The following is a 24,962-nucleotide window of genomic DNA, read 5'->3' on the forward strand; positions in this document are numbered from 1 at the left end:
GGTCCCCACCTGCAGACCACTCCTTTATTGGGGGTGTCTTGCTAATTGCCTATAATTTCCACCCGTTGTCTATTCCATTTGCACAACAGCATGTGAAATGTATTGTCAATCAGTGTTGCTTCCTAAGTGGACAGTTTGATTTCACAGAAGTGTGATTGACTTGGAGTTACATTGTGTTGTTTAAGTGTTCCCTTTATTTTTTTCAGCAGTGTATAAATATTTGGACGAACAATGTCGGAGCGGCATAGACTAAAATACAGTAGAATAGAATACAGTATATAGACATGAGATGAGTAATGCAAATTATGTAAACATTATTAAAGTGGTTTTCAGTCTCTCGGTCCCAGCTTTGATACACCTGTACTGACCTCGCCTTCTGGATGGTAGCTGGGTGAACAGGCAGTGGCTCGGGTGGTTGTTGTCCTTGATCTTTTTGGCTTTCCTGTGACATCGGGTGCTGTAGGTGTCCTGGAGGGCAGGTAGTTTGCCAACAGTGATGCGTTGGGCAGACCGCACCACCCTCCGTACCAGGCGGGTGATACAGCCCGACAGGATGCTCTCAATTGTGCGTCTGTAAAAGTTTGTGAGGGTTTTATGTGCCAAGCAAAATTTCCTCAGCCTCCTGAGGTTGAAGAGACGCTGTTGCACCTTCTTCACCAGTTTTTTTATTTTTATTTAACTTGGCAAGTCAGTAAAGGAAAAATTCTTATTTACAATGACGGCCTACCCCGGGCCAATTGTGCGCTGCCCTATGAGACTCCCAATCACGGCCGGTTGTGATACAGCCTGGAATCGAACCAGGGTCTGTAGTGACGCCTCTTTCAATGAGATGCAGTGCCTAAGACCGCTGCGCCACTCGGGAGAGGACCATTTGTCAGTGATGTGTACGCCGAGGAACTTGAAGCTTTCCACCTTCTCCACTGCGGACCCGTCGATGTGGCATAGCTGTTTTCTGAAGTCCACGATCACATTTTGTTGACGTTGAGTGAGAGGTTATTTTTGTGGCACCACACTCCCGGGGCCTTCACCTCCTACTTGAGGAAGGTCTGATGCACTTTAGGTAAAGATGAACTGTGCTTTAGCTGTATTTAGTGAATGCAGTATATTCACACGACTGATTTTAACAGAGCCCATTTCGCCATCATTCTACGCTACAACAATTACCTCACGAGTGTTAACTGGTGTTGTATTCTAGAAAGCAGGATTATTAAAGGGATACCTCGAGATTTTGGCAATGAAGCCCTTTATTTACTTCCCCAGTCAGATTAACTCGGGGACACCATTTTTATGTCTTAGACTGTATCCAGTATGAAGGAAGCATGCTAGCTGTTCCCATAGACTTCCATTCAATGCGCTAATGTTTGTTAGCAACTTCCTTTTTTCTATATTTTTTTTTACTTAAAAATTTCACTGTTGGTTAGCACCTGTAAGCATTTCACTGTTGTATTCGGCGCACGTGACAAATAAAATTTGATTTCAAACTGCACAGACATAAAAAATGATATCCACAAATTCATTGGACTCTGGAGAAGTAGGTAAAAAGGCTTCATTGCCAAAATATTTAAGTATCCCTTTAAGTTAGCCACAACTTGTTGTCAAGTCAATTATTTTAAGTCCACATTTCTCTAAAAGATTAAATAATTTCAAGCCATTTTTGGACAGTCAGCTGGCAAAGTCAGACTGAATGGCTCAGAGTGTATAACCAAGTCATTAAAACACTTTTATTTCAAATTCTTTACACAAGTATCACAACAGCTAGTTTTAACCATAGACTAAAAACATGGGATCATCAACTTTCATTGAAACATGTACAAGCGTCTAGTTACTTTATGCAACAACAAAAAAAATTGCTGTGGAGGTACAAAATAAAAACGTGACGCAACGAGAATAAAAACGGGCATTATTATACACCTAAACAATACAATTCAATGCTAGTTGTAATATAGCCAATTTATCAACAGAAATAACAATCTAGAAAACAAAATGGTTTTCATGAAAACCAGGATTTTAATGTCAAGTGCAATGAGGAAGAACTTGAGGTGAAGAGCACTTATTCAATTTCTCTCATGATATAACAGTACCTGCAAACAGCATGTATGTAGTAACATGAACGTCAAAATGTTCTTCTTAAAAATGTTTTGGGGGAGAATTCTTGATTGGAGACAAAAATTTGTGAAGCGTTATCTTTTGATGAATTCGACCATTACAGATCAGTGGGAAATGTTTTGTTACAAATAAACCCCCCCCCCCCCCGAAAAAACTAAAATGTGGTCGGAAAGCTTTACAAAATAAAAAAGGAACTTGATAGGAAACATAAATATACTGAATAAATGCATTTCTCACTTAAAAACAACAATACTGCATGATTAAGTTGGTGGAGATGCAGTACAATCCTTTTAAAAGTTAGCATTCAGGAACCCCCCCCCCCCCCACCCCAAAATGGCCACAAAAAAAAACTCAAAACATAAAAATAGTGATAAAGCCATTTCCAAATGGCACCATATTCCCTATGTAGTGCACTACTTTTGACCAGAACCCTAAAGGTGCCATAAGTCTCTGGTGAAAAGTAGGGCGCTGTGTAGGAGCCAGTGCCATTCGGACCTCAGGCAGTGTCTAAACAAGGTGGAATCTTGGTCCGGCTGTAGCGATGATGTCACTGTAAGGCTCGGTCTGGTAGAGCTCAATAGCCTGCTGTTTCTTCAGAACCAGGAAACTGTAGAACTTGGCGGCTGCCTGCTTCTTGTTGTTGTCTCGGCACAGCTCCAACAAGCTGACCTGCTCGGCTCCCGTCTTGGCCATGACTCGCTGTAGAGGGGAGAGGACAGAGAGACAGGCACCTTACTGATCAATGGTCTGTCTAACTAGATAGACCGACCCAGGGGACAGGGGGTCGTCCGACTAGAACACAGACCGACCCAGGGGACAGGGGGTCGTCCAACTAGAACACAGACCGACCCAGGGGACAGGGGACAGGGGGTCGTCCGACTAGAACACAGACCGACCCAGGGGGTCGTCCGACTAGAACACAGACCGACCCAGGAGACAGGGGGTCGTCCAACTAGAACTCAGACCGACCCAGGGGACAGGGGGTCGTCCGACTAGAACACAGACCGACCCAGGGGACAGGAGGTCGTCCGACTAGAACACAGACCGACCCAGGGGGTCGTCCGACTAGAACACAGACCGACCCAGGGGACAGGGGGTCGTCCAACTAGAACACAGACCGACCCAGGGGACAGGGGGTCGTCCAACTAGAACACAGACCGACCCAGGAGACAGGGGGTCGTCCAACTAGAACACAGACCGACCCAGGGGACAGGGGGTCGTCCGACTAGAACACAGACCGACCCAGGGGGTCGTCCGACTAGAACACAGACCGACCCAGGGGGTCGTCCGACTAGAACACAGACCGACCCAGGAGACAGGGGGTCGTCCAAGTAAGAGATGATGGAATGACTGCTAAGATATGAAGTCAGTCAGTCGCCTCCAGACAACCAGATGAGCATGAAAAGCCATTATCAGAATACGGACCCGTTTTCCACATGGAAATGTGATATTATGTACCTCTAATTTCAAACAGAACATTAGCATAGTTTGTTTACCTGAAGAAGTGAATAACAATATATTTGTTTACCTGAACAAGTGAATAACACCATGTTTGTTTACCTGAAGGCCATGCAGCATCTGCTGAGTCCTCTTGTTCCATCTCTTCTCCTCCTGGTCCTGGGTTGGATCCCCCTCCTCCTCCTGCACACAGGAACACTCTGAAAACACGCAGGACCCCAAGGTACCCAGCCTCTACCCTCCCTCCTCTCCCCCAGCCTCTACCCTCCCTCCTCTCCCCCAGCCTCTACCCTCCCTCCCCTCCCCCAACCTCTACCCCCTTCACCCAGCCTCTAACCCCCGCCTCCGCCCCCCCAGCCTCTACCCCCTCTACCCTCCCCCAGCCTCTACCCCCTCTACCCTCCCCCAGCCTCTACCCCCTTCCCCCAGCCTCTACCCCCTTCCCCCAGTCTATACTCCTCCCCCAGTCTATACTCCTCCCCCTCCCCCACTCACCTCCTCATCACTGTCATCCTTGTCCTTCTTCTCCTTGTCCAGCAGGTCCAGTTCAGGCACCAGCTGTGTGAGATTGAGGCTCTCCTCTGGGGGCAGGTCTACCTGGGCCATGGAGAGGACTGAGTGATCAGCCTGAGCTAACGAGAGGACTGACTGATCAGCCTGAGGCTCCTGGGCTCCCATCTAAAAATGGACAGGAAAACATACCAGAACAAGTCAGAGGTAGACAAAACCATCAACCATTTCATTACTGGTTGTTGAATACATTTATATACACCTTGCTGTTATAATTGGGGGGGGTTTACACACGTCGTTTAACATGTTAGTAAATGTAGCAGATTCTCTGATCCAGAGACATAAAACCAGGTGCATCCGTCTACAGTAGGTAAGACAACTAGTCACAGGAGATGGACAAAACATGACTGATTCCATTGCTGGCTGGTTGTTCCATGTCCAGTTTAATGGTGTTTTTACAGCTTGTTGTGATTAAGACTTCTAATGTGCTATATTCCTCACACGCGGAAAATCAACTGGAACAGCAGTGGGGGGGGGGGAAAGGCTGATATCCCAATCAACTGTAACAGCAGTGGGGGGGGAAAGAGGCTGATATCCCAATCAACTGTAACAGCACTGGGGGGGAAAGGCTGATATCCCAATCAACTGTAACAGCAGTGGGGGAAAAGGCTGATATCCCAATCAACTGTAACAGCAGTGGGGGGGGGGAAAGGCTGATATCCCAATCAACTGTAACAGCAGTGGGGGGGAAAGGCTGATATCCCAATCAACTGTAACAGCACTGGGGGAAAAGGCTGATATCCCAATCAACTGTAACAGCACTGGGGGGAAAGGCTGATATCCCAATCAACTGTAACAGCAGTGGGGGGGAAAGGCTGATATCCCAATCAACTGTAACAGCAGTGGGGGGGAAAGAGGCTGATATCCCAATCAACTGTAACAGCAGTGGGGGGGGGGGGGGGAAAGGCTGATATCCCAATCAACTGTAACAGCAGTGGGGGGGGGGGGAAAGAGGCTGATATCCCAATCAACTGTAACAGCAGTGGGGGGGGGGAAAGGCTGATATCCCAATCAACTGTAACAGCAGTGGGGGGGGGGGAAAGGCTGATATCCCAATCAACTGTAACAGCAGTGGGGGGGGGAAAGAGGCTGATATCCCAATCAACTGTAACAGCAGTGGGGGGGGGGGGAAAGAGGCTGATATCCCAATCAACTGTAACAGCAGTGGGGGGGGGGGGAAAGAGGCTGATATCCCAATCAACTGTAACAGCAGTGGGGGGGGGAAAGGCTGATATCCCAATCAACTGGAACAGCAGTGGGGGGGGGGGGGAAAGGCTGATATCCCAATCAACTGTAACAGCAGTGGGGGGGGGGGAAAGGCTGATATCCCAATCAACTGTAACAGCAGTGGGGGGGGGAAAGGCTGATATCCCAATCAACTGTAACAGCAGTGGGGGGGGGGGGGAAAGAGGCTGATATCCCAATCAACTGTAACAGCAGTGGGGGGGGGGGGAAGGCTGATATCCCAATCAACTGTAACAGCAGTGGGGGGGGGGGGGAAAGAGGCTGATATCCCAATCAACTGTAACAGCAGTGGGGGGGGGGGGGGGGGGGGGAAGGCTGATATCCCAATCAACTGTAACAGCAGTGGGGGGGGGGAAAGGCTGATATCCCAATCAACTGTAACAGCAGTGGGGGGGAAAGAGGCTGATATCCCAATCAACTGTAACAGCAGTGGGGGGGGGGGGGGGGGGGGAAGGCTGATATCCCAATCAACTGTAACAGCAGTGGGGGGGGGGAAAGGCTGATATCCCAATCAACTGTAACAGCAGTGGGGGGGAAAGAGGCTGATATCCCAATCAACTGTAACAGCACTGGGGGGGGGAAAGAGGCTGATATCCCAATCAACTGTAACAGCAGTGGGGGGGGGGGAAAGGCTGATATCCCAATCAACTGTAACAGCAGTGGGGGGGGGAAAGGCTGATATCCCAATCAACTGGAACAGCAGTGGGGGGGGGGAAAGGCTGATATCCCAATCAACTGTAACAGCAGTGGGGGGGGGGAAAGGCTGATATCCCAATCAACTGTAACAGCAGTGGGGGGGGGGGAAAGGCTGATATCCCAATCAACTGTAACAGCAGTGGGGGGGGGGGGAAAGAGGCTGATATCCCAATCAACTGTAACAGCAGTGGGGGGGGGGGAAAGGCTGATATCCCAATCAACTGTAACAGCAGTGGGGGGGGAAAAGGCTGATATCCCAATCAACTGTAACAGCAGTGGGGGGGGGGGAAAGAGGCTGATATCCCAATCAACTGTAACAGCAGTGGGGGGGGGGGAAAGAGGCTGATATCCCAATCAACTGTAACAGCAGTGGGGGGGGGGGGGGGGGGGGGAAGGCTGATATCCCAATCAACTGTAACAGCAGTGGGGGGGGGGAAAGGCTGATATCCCAATCAACTGTAACAGCAGTGGGGGGGAAAGAGGCTGATATCCCAATCAACTGTAACAGCAGTGGGGGGGGGGGGGAAAGGCTGATATCCCAATCAACTGTAACAGCAGTGGGGGGGAAAGAGGCTGATATCCCAATCAACTGTAACAGCAGTGGGGGGGGGGGGAAAGGCTGATATCCCAATCAACTGTAACAGCAGTGGGGGGGGAAAAGGCTGATATCCCAATCAACTGTAACAGCAGTGGGGGGGGGGGAAAGGCTGATATCCCAATCAACTGTAACAGCAGTGGGGGGGAAAGAGGCTGATATCCCAATCAACTGTAACAGCAGTGGGGGGGGGGGAAAGGCTGATATCCCAATCAACTGTAACAGCAGTGGGGGGGGGAAAAGGCTGATATCCCAATCAACTGTAACAGCAGTGGGGGGGGGGGGAAAGAGGCTGATATCCCAATCAACTGTAACAGCAGTGGGGGGGGGGGGGGGGGAAAGAGGCTGATATCCCAATCAACTGTAACAGCAGTGGGGGGGGGGAAAGGCTGATATCCCAATCAACTGTAACAGCAGTGGGGGGGGGGAAAGGCTGATATCCCAATCAACTGTAACAGCAGTGGGGGGGAAAGAGGCTGATATCCCAATCAACTGTAACAGCAGTGGGGGGGGGGGAAAGAGGCTGATATCCCAATCAACTGTAACAGCAGTGGGGGGGGGGAGGCTGATATCCCAATCAACTGTAACAGCAGTGGGGGGGGGGAAAGGCTGATATCCCAATCAACTGTAACAGCAGTGGGGGGGGGAAAGAGGCTGATATCCCAATCAACTGTAACAGCAGTGGGGGGGGGGAAAGGCTGATATCCCAATCAACTGTAACAGCAGTGGGGGGGGGGAAAGAGGCTGATATCCCAATCAACTGTAACAGCAGTGGGGGGGGGGGAAAGGCTGATATCCCAATCAACTGTAACAGCAGTGGGGGGGAAAGAGGCTGATATCCCAATCAACTGTAACAGCAGTGGGGGGGAAAGAGGCTGATATCCCAATCAACTGTAACAGCAGTGGGGGGGGGGGGGAAAGGCTGATATCCCAATCAACTGTAACAGCAGTGGGGGGGGGAAAGGCTGATATCCCAATCAACTGTAACAGCAGTGGGGGGGGGGGGGGAAAGGCTGATATCCTAATCAACTGTAACAGCAGTGGGGGGGGAAAGAGGCTGATATCCCAATCAACTGTAACAGCAGTGGGGGGGAAAGAGGCTGATATCCCAATCAACTGTAACAGCAGTGGGGGGGAAAAGGCTGATATCCCAATCAACTGTAACAGCAGTGGGGGGGGGGGGGGAAAGGCTGATATCCTAATCAACTGTAACAGCAGTGGGGGGGGGGGAAAGGCTGATATCCCAATCAACTGTAACAGCAGTGGGGGGGAAAGAGGCTGATATCCCAATCAACTGTAACAGCAGTGGGGGGGGGGGAAAGGCTGATATCCCAATCAACTGTAACAGCAGTGGGGGGGGGGGGAAAGGCTGATATCCCAATCAACTGTAACAGCAGTGGGGGGGGGGGGGGGGGGGGGGAAAGGCTGATATCCCAATCAACTGTAACAGCAGTGGGGGGGAAAGGCTGATATCCCAATCAACTGTAACAGCAGTGGGGGGGGGGGGAAAGGCTGATATCCCAATCAACTGTAACAGCAGTGGGGGGGAAAAAGGCTGATATCCCAATCAACTGTAACAGCAGTGGGGGGGGGGAAAGGCTGATATCCCAATCAACTGTAACAGCAGTGGGGGGGGGGAAAGGCTGATATCCCAGTCTCCTGAATGAAAGCAGCAGTACTCACAGGCAGGCCAGCCTCCTTGTCGTGGGCCTTGTGTTTGAGTCCGTGTGGGGTGGATGGTGGTGGCATGACAGACTCATCCAGGGTGGTCCTACTACCCTCCATGGCTGAGGCCTGCAGCATACTGGGTTCCTCCATGATGGTCTGGTCTGAGGAGGGAGAGAGAGAGAGAGAGAGAGAGAGAGAGAGAGAGAGAGAGAGAGAGAGAGAGGGTTGATAATGACAGAGGAACAACCAGATGTCCATGATGGTCTGGTCTGAGGAGAGAAACAGAGACAGCCTTGTCCAGGGTTAGTATATGAGGGGTGAGACAGCCTTCTCCAGGGTTAGTATATGAGGGGTGAGACAGGGAGAAAGCCTTCTCCAGGGTTAGTATATGAGGGGTGAGAAAGCCTTCTCCAGGGTTAGTATATGAGGGGTGAGACAGCCTTCTCCAGGGTTAGTATATGAGGGGTGAGACAGGGAGAAAGCCTTCTCCAGGGTTAGTATATGAGGGGTGAGACAGCCTTCTCCAGGGTTAGTATATGAGGGGTGAGACAGCCTTCTCCAGGGTTAGTATATGAGGGGTGAGACAGCCTTCTCCAGGGTTAGTATATGAGGGGTGAGACAGCCTTCTCCAGGGTTAGTATATGAGGGGTGAGACAGCCTTCTCCAGGGTTAGTATATGAGGGGTGAGACAGCCTTCTCCAGGGTTAGTATATGAGGGGTGAGACAGCCTTCTCCAGGGTTAGTATATGAGGGGTGAGACAGCCTTCTCCAGGGTTAGTATATGAGGGGTGAGACAGGGAGAAAGCCTTCTCCAGGGTTAGTATATGAGGGGTGAGACAGCCTTCTCCAGGGTTAGTATATGAGGGGTGAGACAGCCTTCTCCAGGGTTAGTATATGAGGGGTGAGACAGGGAGAAAGCCTTCTCCAGGGTTAGTATATGAGGGGTGAGACAGGGAGAAAGCCTTCTCCAGGGTTAGTATATGAGGGGTGAGACAGCCTTCTCCAGGGTTAGTATATGAGGGGTGAGACAGCCTTCTCCAGGGTTAGTATATGAGGGGTGAGACAGCCTTCTCCAGGGTTAGTATATGAGGGGTGAGACAGGGAGAAAGCCTTCTCCAGGGTTAGTATATGAGGGGTGAGACAGCCTTCTCCAGGGTTAGTATATGAGGGGTGAGACAGCCTTCTCCAGGGTTAGTATATGAGGGGTGAGACAGGGAGAAAGCCTTCTCCAGGGTTAGTATATGAGGGGTGAGACAGGGAGAAAGCCTTCTCCAGGGTTAGTATATGAGGGGTGAGACAGGGAGAAAGCCTTCTCCAGGGTTAGTATATGAGGGGTGAGACAGGGAGAAAGCCTTCTCCAGGGTTAGTATATGAGGGGTGAGACAGCCTTCTCCAGGGTTAGTATATGAGGGGTGAGACAGCCTTCTCCAGGGTTAGTATATGAGGGGTGAGACAGCCTTCTCCAGGGTTAGTATATGAGGGGTGAGACAGCCTTCTCCAGGGTTAGTATATGAGGGGTGAGACAGGGAGAAAGCCTTCTCCAGGGTTAGTATATGAGGGGTGAGACAGCCTTCTCCAGGGTTAGTATATGAGGGGTGAGACAGCCTTCTCCAGGGTTAGTATATGAGGGGTGAGACAGGGAGAAAGCCTTCTCCAGGGTTAGTATATGAGGGGTGAGACAGCCTTCTCCAGGGTTAGTATATGAGGGGTGAGACAGCCTTCTCCAGGGTTAGTATATGAGGGGTGAGACAGCCTTCTCCAGGGTTAGTATATGAGGGGTGAGACAGCCTTCTCCAGGGTTAGTATATGAGGGGTGAGACAGCCTTCTCCAGGGTTAGTATATGAGGGGTGAGACAGCCTTCTCCAGGGTTAGTATATGAGGGGTGAGACAGCCTTCTCCAGGGTTAGTATATGAGGGGTGAGACAGCCTTCTCCAGGGTTAGTATATGAGGGGTGAAACATGGAGAAAGCCTTCTCCAGGGTTAGTATATGAGGGGTGAAAGGCTGAAGGTAACTTACCGATAACGTCCCTGCCTGACAGAGCCTCCTCTCTGGGCACCTCGGGGTTCTCCAGGTCCTTGAGGAACTCATCCAGACTGTCAGCCTCTCCTCCCTTCCTCCTCTTCCTCATCTCATCCGGCACCAGGGGAGTCAGGCAGCGCGTGAACATCTGACAACACAGGACATATTTCAGTTAAAACCCACTGGACTTCAGTCGTCCCAGAGGGACAGTTAATGACACCTCCTCCAGACTATTCTAGTTTTTAGTTATTTTACCTTTATTTAACAACGAGGCAAGTCAGTTAAGAACAAATTGTTATTTATAATGACGGCCTACCGGGGAACAGTGGGTTAACTGCCTTGTTCAGGGGGCAGAACGACAGATTTTTACCTTGTCAGCTCGGGGGATTCAATCTAGAAACCTTTCGGTTACTAGTCCAACGCTCTAACCACTAGGCTACCTGCCTCCCCCCTCTAACCACTAGGCTACCTGCCTCCCCCCTCTCTAACCACTAGGCTACCCATCTCCCCCCTCTAACCACTAGGCTACCTGCCTCCCCCCTCTCTAACCACTAGGCTACCTGCCTCCCCCCTCTAACCACTAGGCTACCTGCCTCCCCCCTCTAACCACTAGGTTACCTGCCTCCCCCTCTAACCACTAGGCTACCTGCCTCCCCCCTCTAACCACTAGGCTACCTGCCGCTCATTTTACTAAAGAGTAAACCTTATTCAGAAGTCTAGTCTCATCTATACCTAGTGAGATACAGCTGAAAGGTGAATGGTTTCATGCATCTTAATCAGTAACTGCATCTCCAAAAGGCCATTGTTCTGTGTGTGTTCACATCTGTGTTGACCTCCTCCTGTCTCTTACCTTCAACAGTTTGCTGTTCCAGAGCGGCTGTGCTGGGAGAGAGAAGAGTTTCTCCACTCCTCCCGTCTCTTTCCACATCATGAGCTTCTTGGTGGGAGGGGCCAGGTCCAACGTGGTCACGATGTCAGAGTAGTCGCTGAGCTGGGCGCGGATCGACTTACTGTCCAGCTCTTTCAGGTTGTCGACAATCAGCTTCCTCTTCCTCTTCGCCTTGGTCTCTTTCACTAGACAGACAGAAGTGTGGATGTCATTCTCCTTCACTAGACAGGCGTGTGGATGTCACTCTCCTTCACTAGACAGGAGTGTGGATGTCACTCTCCTTCACTAGACAGAAGTGTGGATGTCATTCTCCTTCACTAGACAGAAGTGTGGATGTCACTCTCAGACACTAGACAGAAGTGTGGATGTCATTCTCCTTCACTAGACAGAAGTGTGGATGTCATTCTCCTTCACTAGACAGGAGTGTGGATGTCACTCTCCTTCACTAGACAGAAGTGTGGCTGTCACTCTCAGACACTAGACAGAAGTGTGGATGTCACTCTCAGACACTAGACAGGAGTTTGGCTGTTACTCTCAGACACTAGACAGAAGTGTGGCTGTCATTCTCCTTCACTAGACAGGAGTGTGGCTGTCACTCTCAGACACTAGACAGAAGTGTGGCTGTCATTCTCCTTCACTAGACAGAAGTGTGGCTGTCACTCTCCTTCACTAGACAGAAGTGTGGCTGTCACTCTCAGACACTAGACAGAAGTGTGGCTGTCACTCTCAGACACTAGACAGAAGTGTGGCTGTCATTCTCGCTCACTAGACAGAAGTGTGGCTGTCACTCTCGCTCACTAGACAGAAGTGTGGCTGTCACTCTCCTTCACTAGACAGAAGTGTGGCTGTCACTCTCCTTCACTAGACAGAAGTGTGGCTGTCACTCTCAGACACTAGACAGAAGTGTGGCTGTCACTCTCAGACACTAGACAGAAGTGTGGCTGTCACTCTCAGACACTAGACAGAAGTGTGGCTGTCACTCTCAGACACTAGACAGAAGTGTGGCTGTCACTCTCAGACACTAGACAGAAGTGTGGATGTCAGTCTCGCTCAGACACTAGACAGAAGTGTGGATGTCAGTCTCGCTCAGACACTAGACAGAAGTGTGGATGTCAGTCTCGCTCAGACACTAGACAGAAGTGTGGATGTCATTCTCGCTCACTAGACAGAAGTGTGGATGTCATTCTCGCTCACTAGACAGAAGTGTGGATGTCATTCTCGCTCACTAGACAGAAGTGTGGATGTCATTCTCGCTCACTAGACAGAAGTGTGGATGTCATTCTCGCTCACTAGACAGAAGTGTGGATGTCATTCCCGCTCACTAGACAGAAGTGTGGATGTCATTCTCCTTCACTAGACAGAAGTGTGGATGTCATTCTCCTTCACTAGACAGAAGTGTGGATGTCATTCTCCTTCACTAGACAGAAGTGTGGATGTCCTTCTCGCTCACTAGACAGAAGTGTGGATGTCATTCTCGCTCACTAGACAGAAGTGTGGATGTCACTCTCCTTCACTAGACAGAAGTGTGGATGTCACTCTCCTTCACTAGACAGAAGTGTGGATGTCACTCTCAGACACTAGACAGAAGTGTGGATGTCATTCTCCTTCACTAGACAGAAGTGTGGATGTCCTTCTCGCTCACTAGACAGAAGTGTGGATGTCATTCTCCTTCACTAGACAGAAGTGTGGATGTCACTCTCAGACACTAGACAGAAGTGTGGATGTCACTCTCAGACACTAGACAGAAGTGTGGATGTCACTCTCAGACACTAGACAGAAGTGTGGATGTCACTCTCAGACACTAGACAGAAGTGTGGATGTCACTCTCCCACTTCACATTTGGTTTCTTTCACCACAGACGGAGAAGTTTGATAGCTGAAACGTTAGCAGAATAAACCAGGTGACTCTTCGCCAGCAGGGTGCATATTTCCCGGTATCGTATGCAGACTGGAGTCATTCAAAGAAAAAGCGATTCTTCAAAATCTCAAGTCCCTGTGGTGTCAATCAGCTGTGTGTCAGCATTTCATTACGGAGGAAACTCGAGTTATTCTCTTAGTTCCAGACAAGCTGAGACAACTGAAGTGCTTGTCATTGTGTTTTTACAGTACTACAGATTAAAAAGTACCCAACACTCCTTCGCTGTGAAGAAGTATATTTTTTGCATATTTTTAACACTGAAATGTTAGATTTTCAACCAAAACCTAATATTAGATAAAGGGAACCAGAGTTTAGAAATAAATAAAACAAGTATATATATATATATATATATTTTTTTTACTTACAAAGTTATGCAACACCCAACTCCCCTGTGAAAAAGTAATTTCCTCCTTACACTCAATAAAACTTCAAATTGTAACAATTTTTCAACCAAACACTGCATTCCACAGTAAGAAACGTATACCAACAGTCCAGCATGGTGGTGGTAGTGAGACGGTTTGGGGACGATTTGCTGCCTCAGGACCTGGACGACTTGCCTCAATTAGAAGGAACCATGAATTCTCCTCTGTATGGAAGAATTCTACAGGAGAACGTCAGGCCCATCCGTCTGTGAGCTGAAGCACAGCTGGGTCATGCAGCAAGACAATGATCCAAAACATCACAATCAAGTCTACATGAAAATGGTGAACGAAGCAACACATTTGACGTTTTGGAACGGCCTAGTCAAAGTCCAGATCTAATCCCAATTTGAGATGTTGTGGCAGGACTTGAAACGAGCAGTTCATGCTTGAAAAGCCACAAATGTCACCGAGTTAAAGCAGTTCTGCATGGAAGAAACGGGACAGAATTCCTCCACAGCGATGTGAGAGACTGATCAACAACTACAGGAAGTCATTGCAGATAAAGGTGTCACATCCAGTTATTGAGTGTAAAGGGGGCAACTACTTCTTTTTCCCCACAGGGGAATTGGGTGTTGCGTAACTTTGTTAATAAAATAAATAATTTTTCCTTGTTATTTGTAAACTCTGGTTTCCGTTATCTAATAATCAGGTTTTGGTTGAAGATCTGATAACATTCAGGATCAGAAATATGCAATTTTTTTTAAATTGAAAATCAGAAATGGGGGCAAATACTTTTTCACAGCAGTATATTTATAGCAGATTTAGATTTTAACAGTCAATGAAAGAGAAGTGCTTTTGGTTGTGTTTCTACAGTATTCTGACAGAGTGGAGCTGCTCACCAGTGATGTCGATGGGCTCCAGGGCAAAAGCCTCCTCCTCATTGTGGACCAGAGTGGTCTGCTCCGTCTGGTCCTGCATGGCCGGCAGGGGCTCGACCGGGCCGGAGTCTGGACTGTCTGGACCGGCTGTGGGACAACAACACGTCTTAAAACATACAGTAGGAGTGATGACACCAGTAATGGTGTTCTAGCTAGCTTTAATGGTGTCATGGTTAAAACATACAGTAGGAGTGATGACACCAGTAATGATCTTCTAGCTAGCTTTAATGGTGTCATGGTTAAAACATACAGTAGGAGTGATGCCACCAGTAATGATGTTCTAGCTAGCTTTAATGGTGTCATGGTTAAAACATACAGTAGGAGTGATGCCACCAGTAATGATCTTCTAGCTAGCTTTAATGCCGTCATGGTTAAAACATACAGTAGGAGTGATGACACCAGTAATGATGTTCTAGCTAGCTTTAATGCCGTCATGGTTAAATCGATAATAACACGCTTCTATGTACTGTTGAAGTCAGAAGTTTACATACCGCTTAGGTTGGAGTCATTAAAACTTGTGTTTTTCAACCACTCCACAAACTTCTTGTTAACAAACTATAGTTTTAGCAAGTTGGTTAGGACATCTACTTTGTGCATGACACAAGTAATTTTTCCAACAATTGTTTACAGACAGATTATTTCACATATAATTCACTGTATCACAATTCCAGTGGGTCAGAAGTTTACATACACTAAGTTGACTGTGCCTTTAAACAGCTTGGAAAATTCCAGAAAATTATGTCATGGCTTTGGAAGCTTCTGATAGGCTAATTGACATCAGTTGAGTCAATTGGAGGTGTACCTGTGGATGTATTTCAAGGCCTACCTTCAAACTACCTTCAAACAAATCATGGGAAAATCAAAAGAAATCAGTCAAGACATCAGAAAATAAATTGTAGACCTCCACAAGTCTGGTTCATCCTTGGGGGCAATTTCCAAACGCCTGAAGGTACCACATTCATCTGTACAAACTATAGTATGCAAGTATAAACACCATGGGACCATGCAGCCGTCATACCGCTCAGGAAGGAGACACGTTCTGTCTCCTAGAGATGAACGTACTTTGGTGCGAAAAGTGCAAATCAATCCCAGAACAACAGCAAAGGACCTTGTGAAGATGTTGGAGTAAAGAGGTACAAAAGTATCTATATCCACAGTAAAACGAGTCCTATATAAACATAACCTGAAAGGCCGCTGAGCAAGGAAGAAGCCACTGCTCCAAAACCGCCATAAAAAAGCCAGACTACGGTTTGCATCTGCACATGGGGACAAAGATCGTAGTTTTTGGAGAAATGTCCTCTGGTCTGATGAAACAAAAATAGAACTGTTTGGCCATAATGACCATCGTTATGTTTGGAGGAAAAATGGGGATGCTTGCAAGCCGAAGAACACCATCCCAACCGTGAAGCACGGGGGTGGCAGGATCATGTTGTGGGGGTGCTTTGCTGCAGGAGGGACTGGTGCACTTCACAAAATAGATGGCATCATGAGGAATGAAAATGATGTGGATATATTGAAGAAACATCTCAAGACATCAGTCAGGAAGTTAAAGCTTGGTCGCAAATGGGTCTTCCAAATGGACAATGACCCCAAGCATACTTCCAAAGTTGTGGCTAATTGGCTTAAGGACAAAGTCAAGGTATTTGAGTGGCCATCACAAAGCCCTGGCCTCAATCCCATAGAAAATATGTGGGCAGAACTTAAAAACCGTGTGCAAGCAAGGAGGCCTACAAACCTGACTCAGTTACACCAGCTGTCAGGAGGAATGGGCCAAAATTCACCCAACTTATTGTGGGAAGCTTGTGGAAGGCTCCCCAAAACGTTTGACCCAAATTAAACAATTTAAAAGGCAATGCTACCAAATACTAATTGAGTGTATGTAAACTTCTGACCCACTGGGAATGTGATGAAAGAAATAAAAGCTGAAATAAATCATTCTCTCTACTATTATTCTGACATTTCACATTTTTTTAAATAAAGTGGTGATCCTAACTGAACTAAGACAGGGAATTTTTACTAGGATTAAATGTCAGGAATTGTGAAAAACTGAGTTTATATGTATTTGACTAAGGTGTATGTAAACTTCCCACTTCAACTGTAGTTTTAATGGTGTCATGGTTAATCGATAACAACACACACAAGCCTGTGATCCGGGTAGTGTTCAGTAGGGAGAAAACATTTTGAAACAGCGAGGTACTACCTGAACTTGTCAAATAAGAACACAGGTGTTTGTTTTCTGCTGGGAAACGTATTTGCTACGGTACGCCCTAATGGACAACACACCGATTCGTTATCCCTTTCTTTCTGACTCTAGAGAGAAAGAAAGAGAGAGAGAGAGAAAGAGAGAGAAACAGATTTAAATGACGACATCGGTCTGGTTAAAGAACGTACGTGACTGTAGGTTGTCAAAGTCGTCCTCATCGTCTCCATGGTCTGGGGGAATCACGCTCTCTGTGATGGCTGGAGGGTCGTCAAATATACCACCCCCATCTTCTTGGGACAGTAGTTTATCCACTGGACAAACGAGACAAAACACGGTTCAAGCTCCGGAACAAACCATTTTGGGGGTGATAAAACATTGACTGCGGTCATCTCATTACTCTGAATTTAGAATAATACTATATTAATCCTTCACATAAAAACACACAGCTTAAAAGCACAGAGACAGTCAACACTATATGGCGGTTTCCCAGCATTCCCCTCTCTACCCAGCATTCCCCTCCCTCCCTCCCTAAGAGCACAGACAGTCAACACTATGTCGGTTTCCCAGCATTCCCCTCCCTCCCTACCCAACATTCCCCTCTACCCAGCATTCCCCTCCCTCACTCCCTAAGAGCACAGACAGTCAACACTATATGGCGGTTTCCCAGCATTCCCCTCTACCCAGCATTCCCCTCCCTCACTCCCTAAGAGCACAGACAGTCAACACTATATGGCGGTTTCCCAGCATTCCCCTCTACCCAGCATTCCCCTCCCTCACTAAGAGCAGTCAACACTATATGTCGGTTTCCCAGCATTCCCCTCCCTCCCTAAGAGCACAGACAGTCAACACTATGGCGGTTTCCCAGCATCCCCCCCATCCCCACCCAACATTCCCCTCTACCCAGCATTTCCCCCCTCCCCTCCCTCCCTAAGAGCACAGACAGTCAACACTATATGGCGGTTTCCCAGCACCCCCCCCCCATCCCCACCCAGCATCCCCCCCTCCCTACCCAGCATTCCTCCTTCGTTGTTCTCCATGGTGTCCCCAAAGTCGTCGTACTCTAGGTGGTTGGACTTGTCCGGCAGGTGAGCAGGCCCAGGCTCAGCCTCCAGTAGCAGATTAGAGGCTGTCGCTCCATGGATGATGTCCTCTTCAAAGCCTCCCTCTACCCTCATCATCTCACGGTCATCCATGCCAAAGTCAGCTGGAAGCGAGGGAGGGACACAGAGGGTTGTTACAATACATGGAAAGCCAATGGCAAAGAGATGGGATAATGTGATGTAAGGTAAAATGTATGTGTCCAGCTTAGAAACCTAGTTGGGGGCGGCAGGTAGCCTAGTGGTAAGAGCATTGGACTTGTAACCTGAAAGGTTGCAAGATTGAATCCCCAGAGCTGACAAGGTAAAAATCTGTCGTTCTGCCCCCTGAACAAGGCAGTTAACCCACTGTTCCCCGGTAGGCCGTCATTGAAAATAAGAATTTGTTCTTAACTGACTTGCCTGGTTAAATAAAAGGTAAAATTTAAAAAATGTAAAATGACGAGAATGTCTCCAGCTGAGTAACCATAGTAACCTAGTTAGCATTATGAGAATGTCTCCAGCTCAGTAACCATAGTAACCTAGTTAGCATTATGAGAATGTCTCCAGCTCAGTAACCATAGTAACCTAGTTAGCATTATGAGAATGTCTCCAGCTCAGTAACCATAGTAACCTAGTTAGCATTATGAGAATGTCTCCAGCTCAGTAACCATAGTAACCTAGTTAGCATTATGAGAATGTCTCCAGCTCAGTAACCATAGTAACCTAGTTAGCATTATGAGAATGTCTCCAGCTCAGTAACCATAGTAACCTAGTTAGCATTATGAGAATGTCTCCAGCTCAGTAACCATAGTAACCTAGTTAGCATTATGAGAATGTCTCCAGCTCAGTAACCATAGTAACCTAGTTAGCATTATGAGAATGTCTCCAGCTCAGTAACCATAGTAACCTAGTTAGCATTATGAGAATGTCTCCAGCTCAGTAACCATAGTAACCTAGTTAGCATTATGAGAATGTCTCCAGCTCAGTAACCATAGTAACCTAGTTAGCATTATGAGAATGTCTCCAGCTCAGTAACCATAGTAACCTAGTTAGCATTATGAGAATGTCTCCAGCTCAGTAACCATAGTAACCTAGTTAGCATTATGAGAATGTATGACTTAGTTTTAGATCTGCATTCCCAATAGTTGTTATTTTACAGGGAAATACAATGTTGTGTATTATGAACAGGACTTGCTGCTGCATATACAGTACCGATCCATAACCCAGTTAAAGAGATTCTCAGGTACTTTGTACACTTTTTAGCCAGTAGTTCTGAAAGTAGCACGCACGAGCCAAAAGCGGTGCACTAAAATTGAGTACTACGTCACGAATGTGAGGAGCTGAAGCTCATTGGCTAGAACTAAAATGGTGTACTACATCACGAATGTGAGGAGCTGAAGCTCATTGGCTAGAACTAAAATTGCTAGGGGGCTGGCCCACGTGGGGGGAAATGTAGGGTAAATGTGGCATGGCACAGTTACAATTTTTTTTTAAAGTTGCTTTGAAACTAGGGATTTCACAGCTAATTGAGGTATGAGTAATTCTGCTCAGATTATCCATGTATGAAACACCAGATTGACATCAAGCCAAAGGCGGGAGGTTAAATAAATATATATATACACACTTTCTTTGGTCGCCAAAGTACCGGAGCATGTCTAACAATACCCAGGAATATTGACTGACAGCACCGTACCAAAGTCATTGTCCTGCATGAGGCTGAGGTTCCCCACCTCCTCCCTCATGGTGATCTCCTCCACTCTGCTCTGGTTCAGGGTGAACTGCTGGGCTACATCTATGTCACTGTGGAAACAACAGGTAGTGTTAACCTTTCAACTCAGCTCATTATAGCTGCATATCACTGTTCCTTATGTCAGATGGACCGAGTACAATCTGTATTTGGTTGGAAGGGACGGGGTCTCCTAAAATTAGGAGAATACTCGTTTGTTGATTTGCATCCTCATTAGTTACCTGTTACAATAGCAACAGTCCTCTTCCTGGGAGGGCTGTGTAGGGTTGTATTGGGAGGGAACTTCCTCCATAGACAATATATATATCACCTATATGTATGACTTACTCAAGGTCAGGTAAGGGTTGGTCAAAGTCATGGAAATCCTCAGGCAGGGTGATGGCGTTGTAGGCAGCCTCTCTGTTCTCCTCTGGCAGATCCACCACACCTGGAGGGCAGCAGCCAGACAGAGTGGTGAGCAAACAAACAGTCAGTAAGGCTAGGATCACCAGCCGCTCAAACTCCTGATCTCTTCAGGTTTATTCCTAGTCGAGTACCTGGTCTGAAAGCCATGTTGATTTAGCTTATTCCTAGTCACATAAGAGCCGAGCTACATACCTGGTCTGAAAGCCATGTTGATTTAGCTTATTCCTAGTCACATAAGACCCCGAGCTACATACCTAGTTTGAAAGCCATGTTGATTAATCTTATTTCCTAGTCCCATAATAAGAGCCGAGCTACATACCTGGTCTGAAAGCCATGTTGATTAATCTTATTTCCTAGTCCCATAATAAGAGCCAAGCTACATACCTGGTCTGAAAGCCATGTTGATTAATCTTATTTCCTAGTCCCATAATAAGAGCCGAGCTACATACCTGGTCTGAAAGCCATGTTGATTTAGCTTATTTCCTAGTCCCATAATAAGAGCCGAGCTACATACCTGGTCTGAAAGCCATGTTGATTTAGCTTATTCCTAGTCACATAAGAGCCCGAGCTACATACCTAGTTTGAAAGCCATGTTGATTAATCTTATTTCCTAGTCCCATAATAAGAGCCAAGCTACATACCTGGTCTGAAAGCCATGTTGATTTAGCTTATTCCTAGTCCCATAATAAGACCCGAGCTACATACCTGGTCTGAAAGCCATGTTGATTTAGCTTATTTCCTAGTCCCATAATAAGAGCCAAGCTACATACCTGGTCTGAAAGCCATCTTGATTAATCTTATTTCCTAGTCCCATAATAAGAGCCGAGCTACATACCTGGTCTGAAAGCCATGTTGATTAATCTTATTTCCTAGTCCCATAATAAGAGCCAAGCTACATACCTGGTCTGAAAGCCATGTTGATTAATCTTATTTCCTAGTCCCATAATAAGAGCCGAGCTACATACCTGGTCTGAAAGCCATGTTGATTCATCTTATTTCCTAGTCCCATAATAAGAGCCGAGCTACATACCTGGTCTGAAAGCCATCTTGATCTTGATGAAGGCTTCATTACAGTCAGCCAGGAGGTACTTGGCCTTCCTGTTGTATATCCTCACCACACCGAGCAGGAGGTGACCTGAGGTCCTCAGCGCCATCTTCACCTAGGAGGGGGGAGGGAGACAGAACAATGGGTGTATTCAGTGTGGTGAAACGTTCTGAACGCTGTTGAAACAGAATGAAGAGAGACGATATGATTCCCTATTCTACCTGACAATCATTTCTGGTCAACAAAATGTGACTTCTAAATGAACGTTGCGTAAAGATGTGCTCTCCTGAACAGGTCCCATGGATCACATCAGGGAGGAGACGTCATAGGTAACATTACATCATTATCGTCTGTAGAACAGTCCACCGCAAGCTTCCCCAGTAGCTGTACCCAGTAGCTGTACCCAGTAGCTGTGGTCACTACCAAGGTAATGTTAACTTGATGCATGCAGTATTATCAGTCAATCGGCCTGGTTCTAATCTGGTCACTACCTAGTTCCATCATTAGACCCTTGTCTTCTACTTCCACACGTAGATCTGAAACTATTGGATTGGTCAAAGCGGGAATAAAGGATAGCCAATGGGGACGTCTAATGAATGGCGGAGGGATGAGACTGACTTCTCAGACTGGGCCTTTAAGCAACGGGCCTTTCATTGTGTAAGGACATTCAACAGAGACATGAATGATGATATCGGCTAGATAGGCTTCCCCTTTACCTTGGGACAGATGATGCTCTCAACGCTGCTCTCCAGGTTACATTCAAACACATGAGCCTTGGTCAGCTTCTTGTCCCAGTGGGCCGCTAGCCAGATCTTGGCCAGAGGCCCACGTTTGGACAGGACAAAGTGGGCGTAGAACATTTCCCCGGTTGGTTGCTAGCTCTTGAAGAACCGGGGGTAAGAGCACCTGGAATAGACAAAGCAGTATGTAAAGCTTTCAAATGTGAAATAGCAACTTTTTCAAAAATGTTTAGGTAGCTTAACTTTTGGGGGTAGAAAATTCGCCATGCAAAATAGACGGTAGTTGTAGCTAATATAGACAAATAAAATGTGTAGTTTCGGATTGAAGATCAGACTCATTCACGACTCTTTTGGCTTTTTGGACGATAAGATACCAATAATCAGAAATATCTTCCCTGCAATCTAATAAATAACTTACTTAGCGAATTAATGTACTGGTTGAAACGAGATTAATATAGTTAGTAGCTCATGTTCAAGTACTGGTGGACTTGAGAGTTAAAAGTTGTCCGAAAAAAAAATAAACTACTTGGGGTCTTTGATTGAACATGGCTAGGCTAGCATGCTAACATGCTAGCTCACGTTAACTGTTTACTTAGCAAGACAGCTAGTTAGCTAGCTTGAAATCCTAGCAACAATTTCAGGAAATATATCAAAGTAAACAAAACAAGAAGAGAAGCATGATGATACATAATCCTAATTGATCATAAACGTGGATGCATCATTTCACTGTAACTAGCGACGGTGCTGGGCGGGCAATAACTGCAAACACTTATTTTTTTTCGGTAGCGGTTAGCAGGCGCGCTAGTCGGTAGCAAGTAGGAGGGCCCCGGTACAGAAAGAATCGGCGTGCACGCTAATTTCTCATCACAAAACTCACAAATCAGATTTTTTTTATAATGTAAAATATATTTCACATACCGATTGTACCCCCCTTTGAAAATAAATCTCAATGATTATGCAATTCCTCCCAGCGACTGTGTTCCTGTTGTACTCATGAAAAGAGTCAAGATGGCGCCAGTAGCCTTCCTCCCGCTCAGTGTCCTTTTAAAATCAGCAGGATGTTTACAGCCAACAAAATGGCCAAGGAGGAGTCTGTTCCTGTTGACAGACAGCTGCAAATGGAAATCATGCATATGCGTTGACCAATGATAGCGGGACAGATTGTTTCAATTCCATTATTGCAAAAATAAAATATGCAATCTGATTAATACAAGTGTGTATGAAAATGTATGCACTATCTACTGTAAATCGCTCTGGATAACTGACTAAAATGTATGTGTGTGAAAGATAGAGAAGGACGAGATGCTTCGCTCCTGAGCCAGACTTTAACATTTGCGGATTCGATTAGCCAAGGGGCACCAGTCTATGGCCCGTGACGTGAACGGGCAAAAGTAAAACGAAATAAATGTTTATTTGTTACATGCGCCGAATACAACATGTGTGGACTTTACAGTGAAATGCTTATGTACAAGCCATTTCCCAACAATGCATAGTTCAAAAGTAAAAACAATTAGCAAAAAAAGGTAACAGTAACACAATAATTAGACTATAAACAAGGAGTACAGAGTCACTGTGCAGGGGTACCAGGTAGTAATGAGACTATATACAAGGAGTACCAGTACAGAGTCAATGTGCAGAGGTATGAGGTAGTAATGAGACTATATACAAGGAGTACCAGTACAGAGTCACTGTGCAGGGGTACCAGGTAGTAATGAGACTATATACAAGGAGTACCAGTACAGAGTCAATGTGCAGAGGTATGAGGTAGTAATGAGACTATATACAAGGAGTACCAGTACAGAGTCACTGTGCAGGGGTACCAGGTAGTAATGAGACTATATACAAGGAGTACCAGTACAGAGTCACTGTGCAGGGGTACCAGGTAGTAATGAGACTATATACAAGGAGTACAGAGTCACTGTGCAGGGGTACCAGGTAGTAATGAGACTATATACAAGGACTACCAGTACAGAGTCACTGTGCAGGGGTACCAGGTAGTAATGAGACTATATACAAGGAGTACCAGTACAGAGTCACTGTGCAGGGGTACCAGGTAGTAATGAGACTATATACAAGGAGTACCAGTACAGAGTCACTGTGCAGGGGTACCAGGTAGTAATGAGACTATATACAAGGAGTACCAGTACAGAGTCACTGTGCAGGGGTACCAGGTAGTAATGAGACTATATACAAGGAGTACCAGTACAGAGTCACTGTGCAGGGGTACCAGGTAGTAATGAGACTATATACAAGGAGTACCAGTACAGAGTCACTGTGCAGGGGTACCAGGTAGTAATGAGACTATATACAAGGAGTATAGAGTCACTGTGCAGGGGTACCAGGTAGTAATGAGACTATATAAGGAATACCTGGGATAGGATAAGGTAATCCTTCTAACCCCCCCCCCCCCCTTAAAAGATTTAGATGCACTATTGTAAAGTGGTTGTTCCACTGGATATTATAGGTGAATGCACCAATTTGTAAGTCGCTCTGGATAAGAGCGTCTGCTAAATGACTAAAATGTGAAAAAAAAAAATGTAAAATGTATATACAAGGAGTACCAGTACAGAGTCACTGTGCAGAGGTATGGGGTAGTTGTGTAAATATGTACAACTAGGTAAGGTTAAAAATGACTAGGTAATCAGGATAGATAATGAACAGAGTAGCAGCAGCGTATGAGAGTGTGAAAGAGTGTCTATGTGAGAGTGTGTGTGTATATGTGAGCGTGTGTGTGTGTGTGTGTGTGTGTGTGTGTGCATAGAGCCAGTGAAAATTAAAAGAAAGTGGGTCAATGCAAATAGTCAGGGTAGCCATTTGATTAACAGTTCAGCAGTCTGATGGTTTGGGGATAGAAGCTGTTCTGCAGTCTGATGGCTTGGGGATAGAAGCTGTTCAGCAGTCTGATGGCTTGGGGATAGAAGCTGTTCAGCAGTCTGATGGCTTGGGGGTAGAAGCTGTTCAGCAGTCTGATGGCTTGGGGGTAGAAGCTGTTCAGCAGTCTGATGGTTTGGGGATAGAAGCTGTTCAGCAGTCTGATGGCTTGGGGATAGAAGCTGTTCAGGAGTCTGATGGTTTGGGGATAGAAGCTGTTCAGCAGTCTGATGGTTTGGGGATAGAAGCTGTTCAGGAGTTTGATGGTTTGGGGATAGAAGCTGTTCAGCAGTCTGATGGCTTGGGGATAGAAGCTGTTCAGTAGTCTGATGGTTTGGGGATAGAAGCTGTTCAGCAGTCTGATGGCTTGGGGATAGAAGCTGTTCAGCAGTCTGATGGCTTGGGG

General features: G+C 46.8%; 1 protein-coding gene across 3 annotated transcripts; it reads right to left on the bottom strand.

Moving 5' to 3' along the window:
- Positions 1-1,707: 1,707 nt before the first annotated feature.
- Positions 1,708-22,759, bottom strand: LOC106573320 (double-strand-break repair protein rad21 homolog A). Of its 3 annotated transcripts, XM_082975998.1 has the most exons (14): positions 22,604-22,759; positions 21,662-21,851; positions 20,931-21,060; positions 19,823-19,922; positions 19,442-19,548; positions 17,679-17,873; positions 16,858-16,980; positions 14,428-14,553; positions 11,211-11,434; positions 10,358-10,508; positions 8,354-8,499; positions 4,060-4,242; positions 3,667-3,747; positions 1,708-2,805 (listed from the first exon to the last, which is right to left on the bottom strand). In XM_082975998.1, the coding sequence occupies exons 2-14, from the start codon at positions 21,803-21,805 to the stop codon at positions 2,614-2,616; spliced, it is 1,902 nt and encodes a 633-aa protein (XP_082832124.1). In that variant the 5' UTR covers positions 21,806-21,851; positions 22,604-22,759; the 3' UTR covers positions 1,708-2,613. The 3 variants fall into 3 exon arrangements, with proteins under 3 accessions (XP_082832124.1, XP_082832125.1, XP_082832126.1); XM_082975999.1 differs by lacking the exons at positions 20,931-21,060; positions 21,662-21,851; positions 22,604-22,759 and adding an exon at positions 20,671-20,687; XM_082976000.1 differs by lacking the exons at positions 20,931-21,060; positions 21,662-21,851; positions 22,604-22,759 and adding an exon at positions 20,032-20,062.
- Between the last annotated feature and the right edge of the window lie 2,203 nt (positions 22,760-24,962).

The sequence above is a fragment of the Salmo salar genome, chromosome 05, assembly GCF_965601325.2.
Source record: "Salmo salar chromosome 05, fSalSal1, whole genome shotgun sequence".
Lineage (NCBI taxonomy): Eukaryota > Metazoa > Chordata > Actinopteri > Salmoniformes > Salmonidae > Salmo > Salmo salar.

What these genes read in the sequence shown, in the direction of transcription:
- LOC106573320 (XM_082975998.1), bottom strand. Translation starts at nt 21,805, where the DNA reads ATGTTCTACGCCCACTTTGTCCTGTCCAAACGTGGGCCTCTGGCCAAG. An exon ending in CAAGATGGCTTTCAGACCAG is followed by an intron (nt 19,923 to 20,930) that starts GTATGTAGCTCG and finishes GCTGCCCTCCAG; the next exon opens with GTGTGGTGGATCTGCCAGAG. An exon ending in AGGATGACAGTGATGAGGAG is followed by an intron (nt 3,748 to 4,059) that starts GTGAGTGGGGGA and finishes TCCTGTGTGCAG; the next exon opens with GAGGAGGAGGGGGATCCAAC.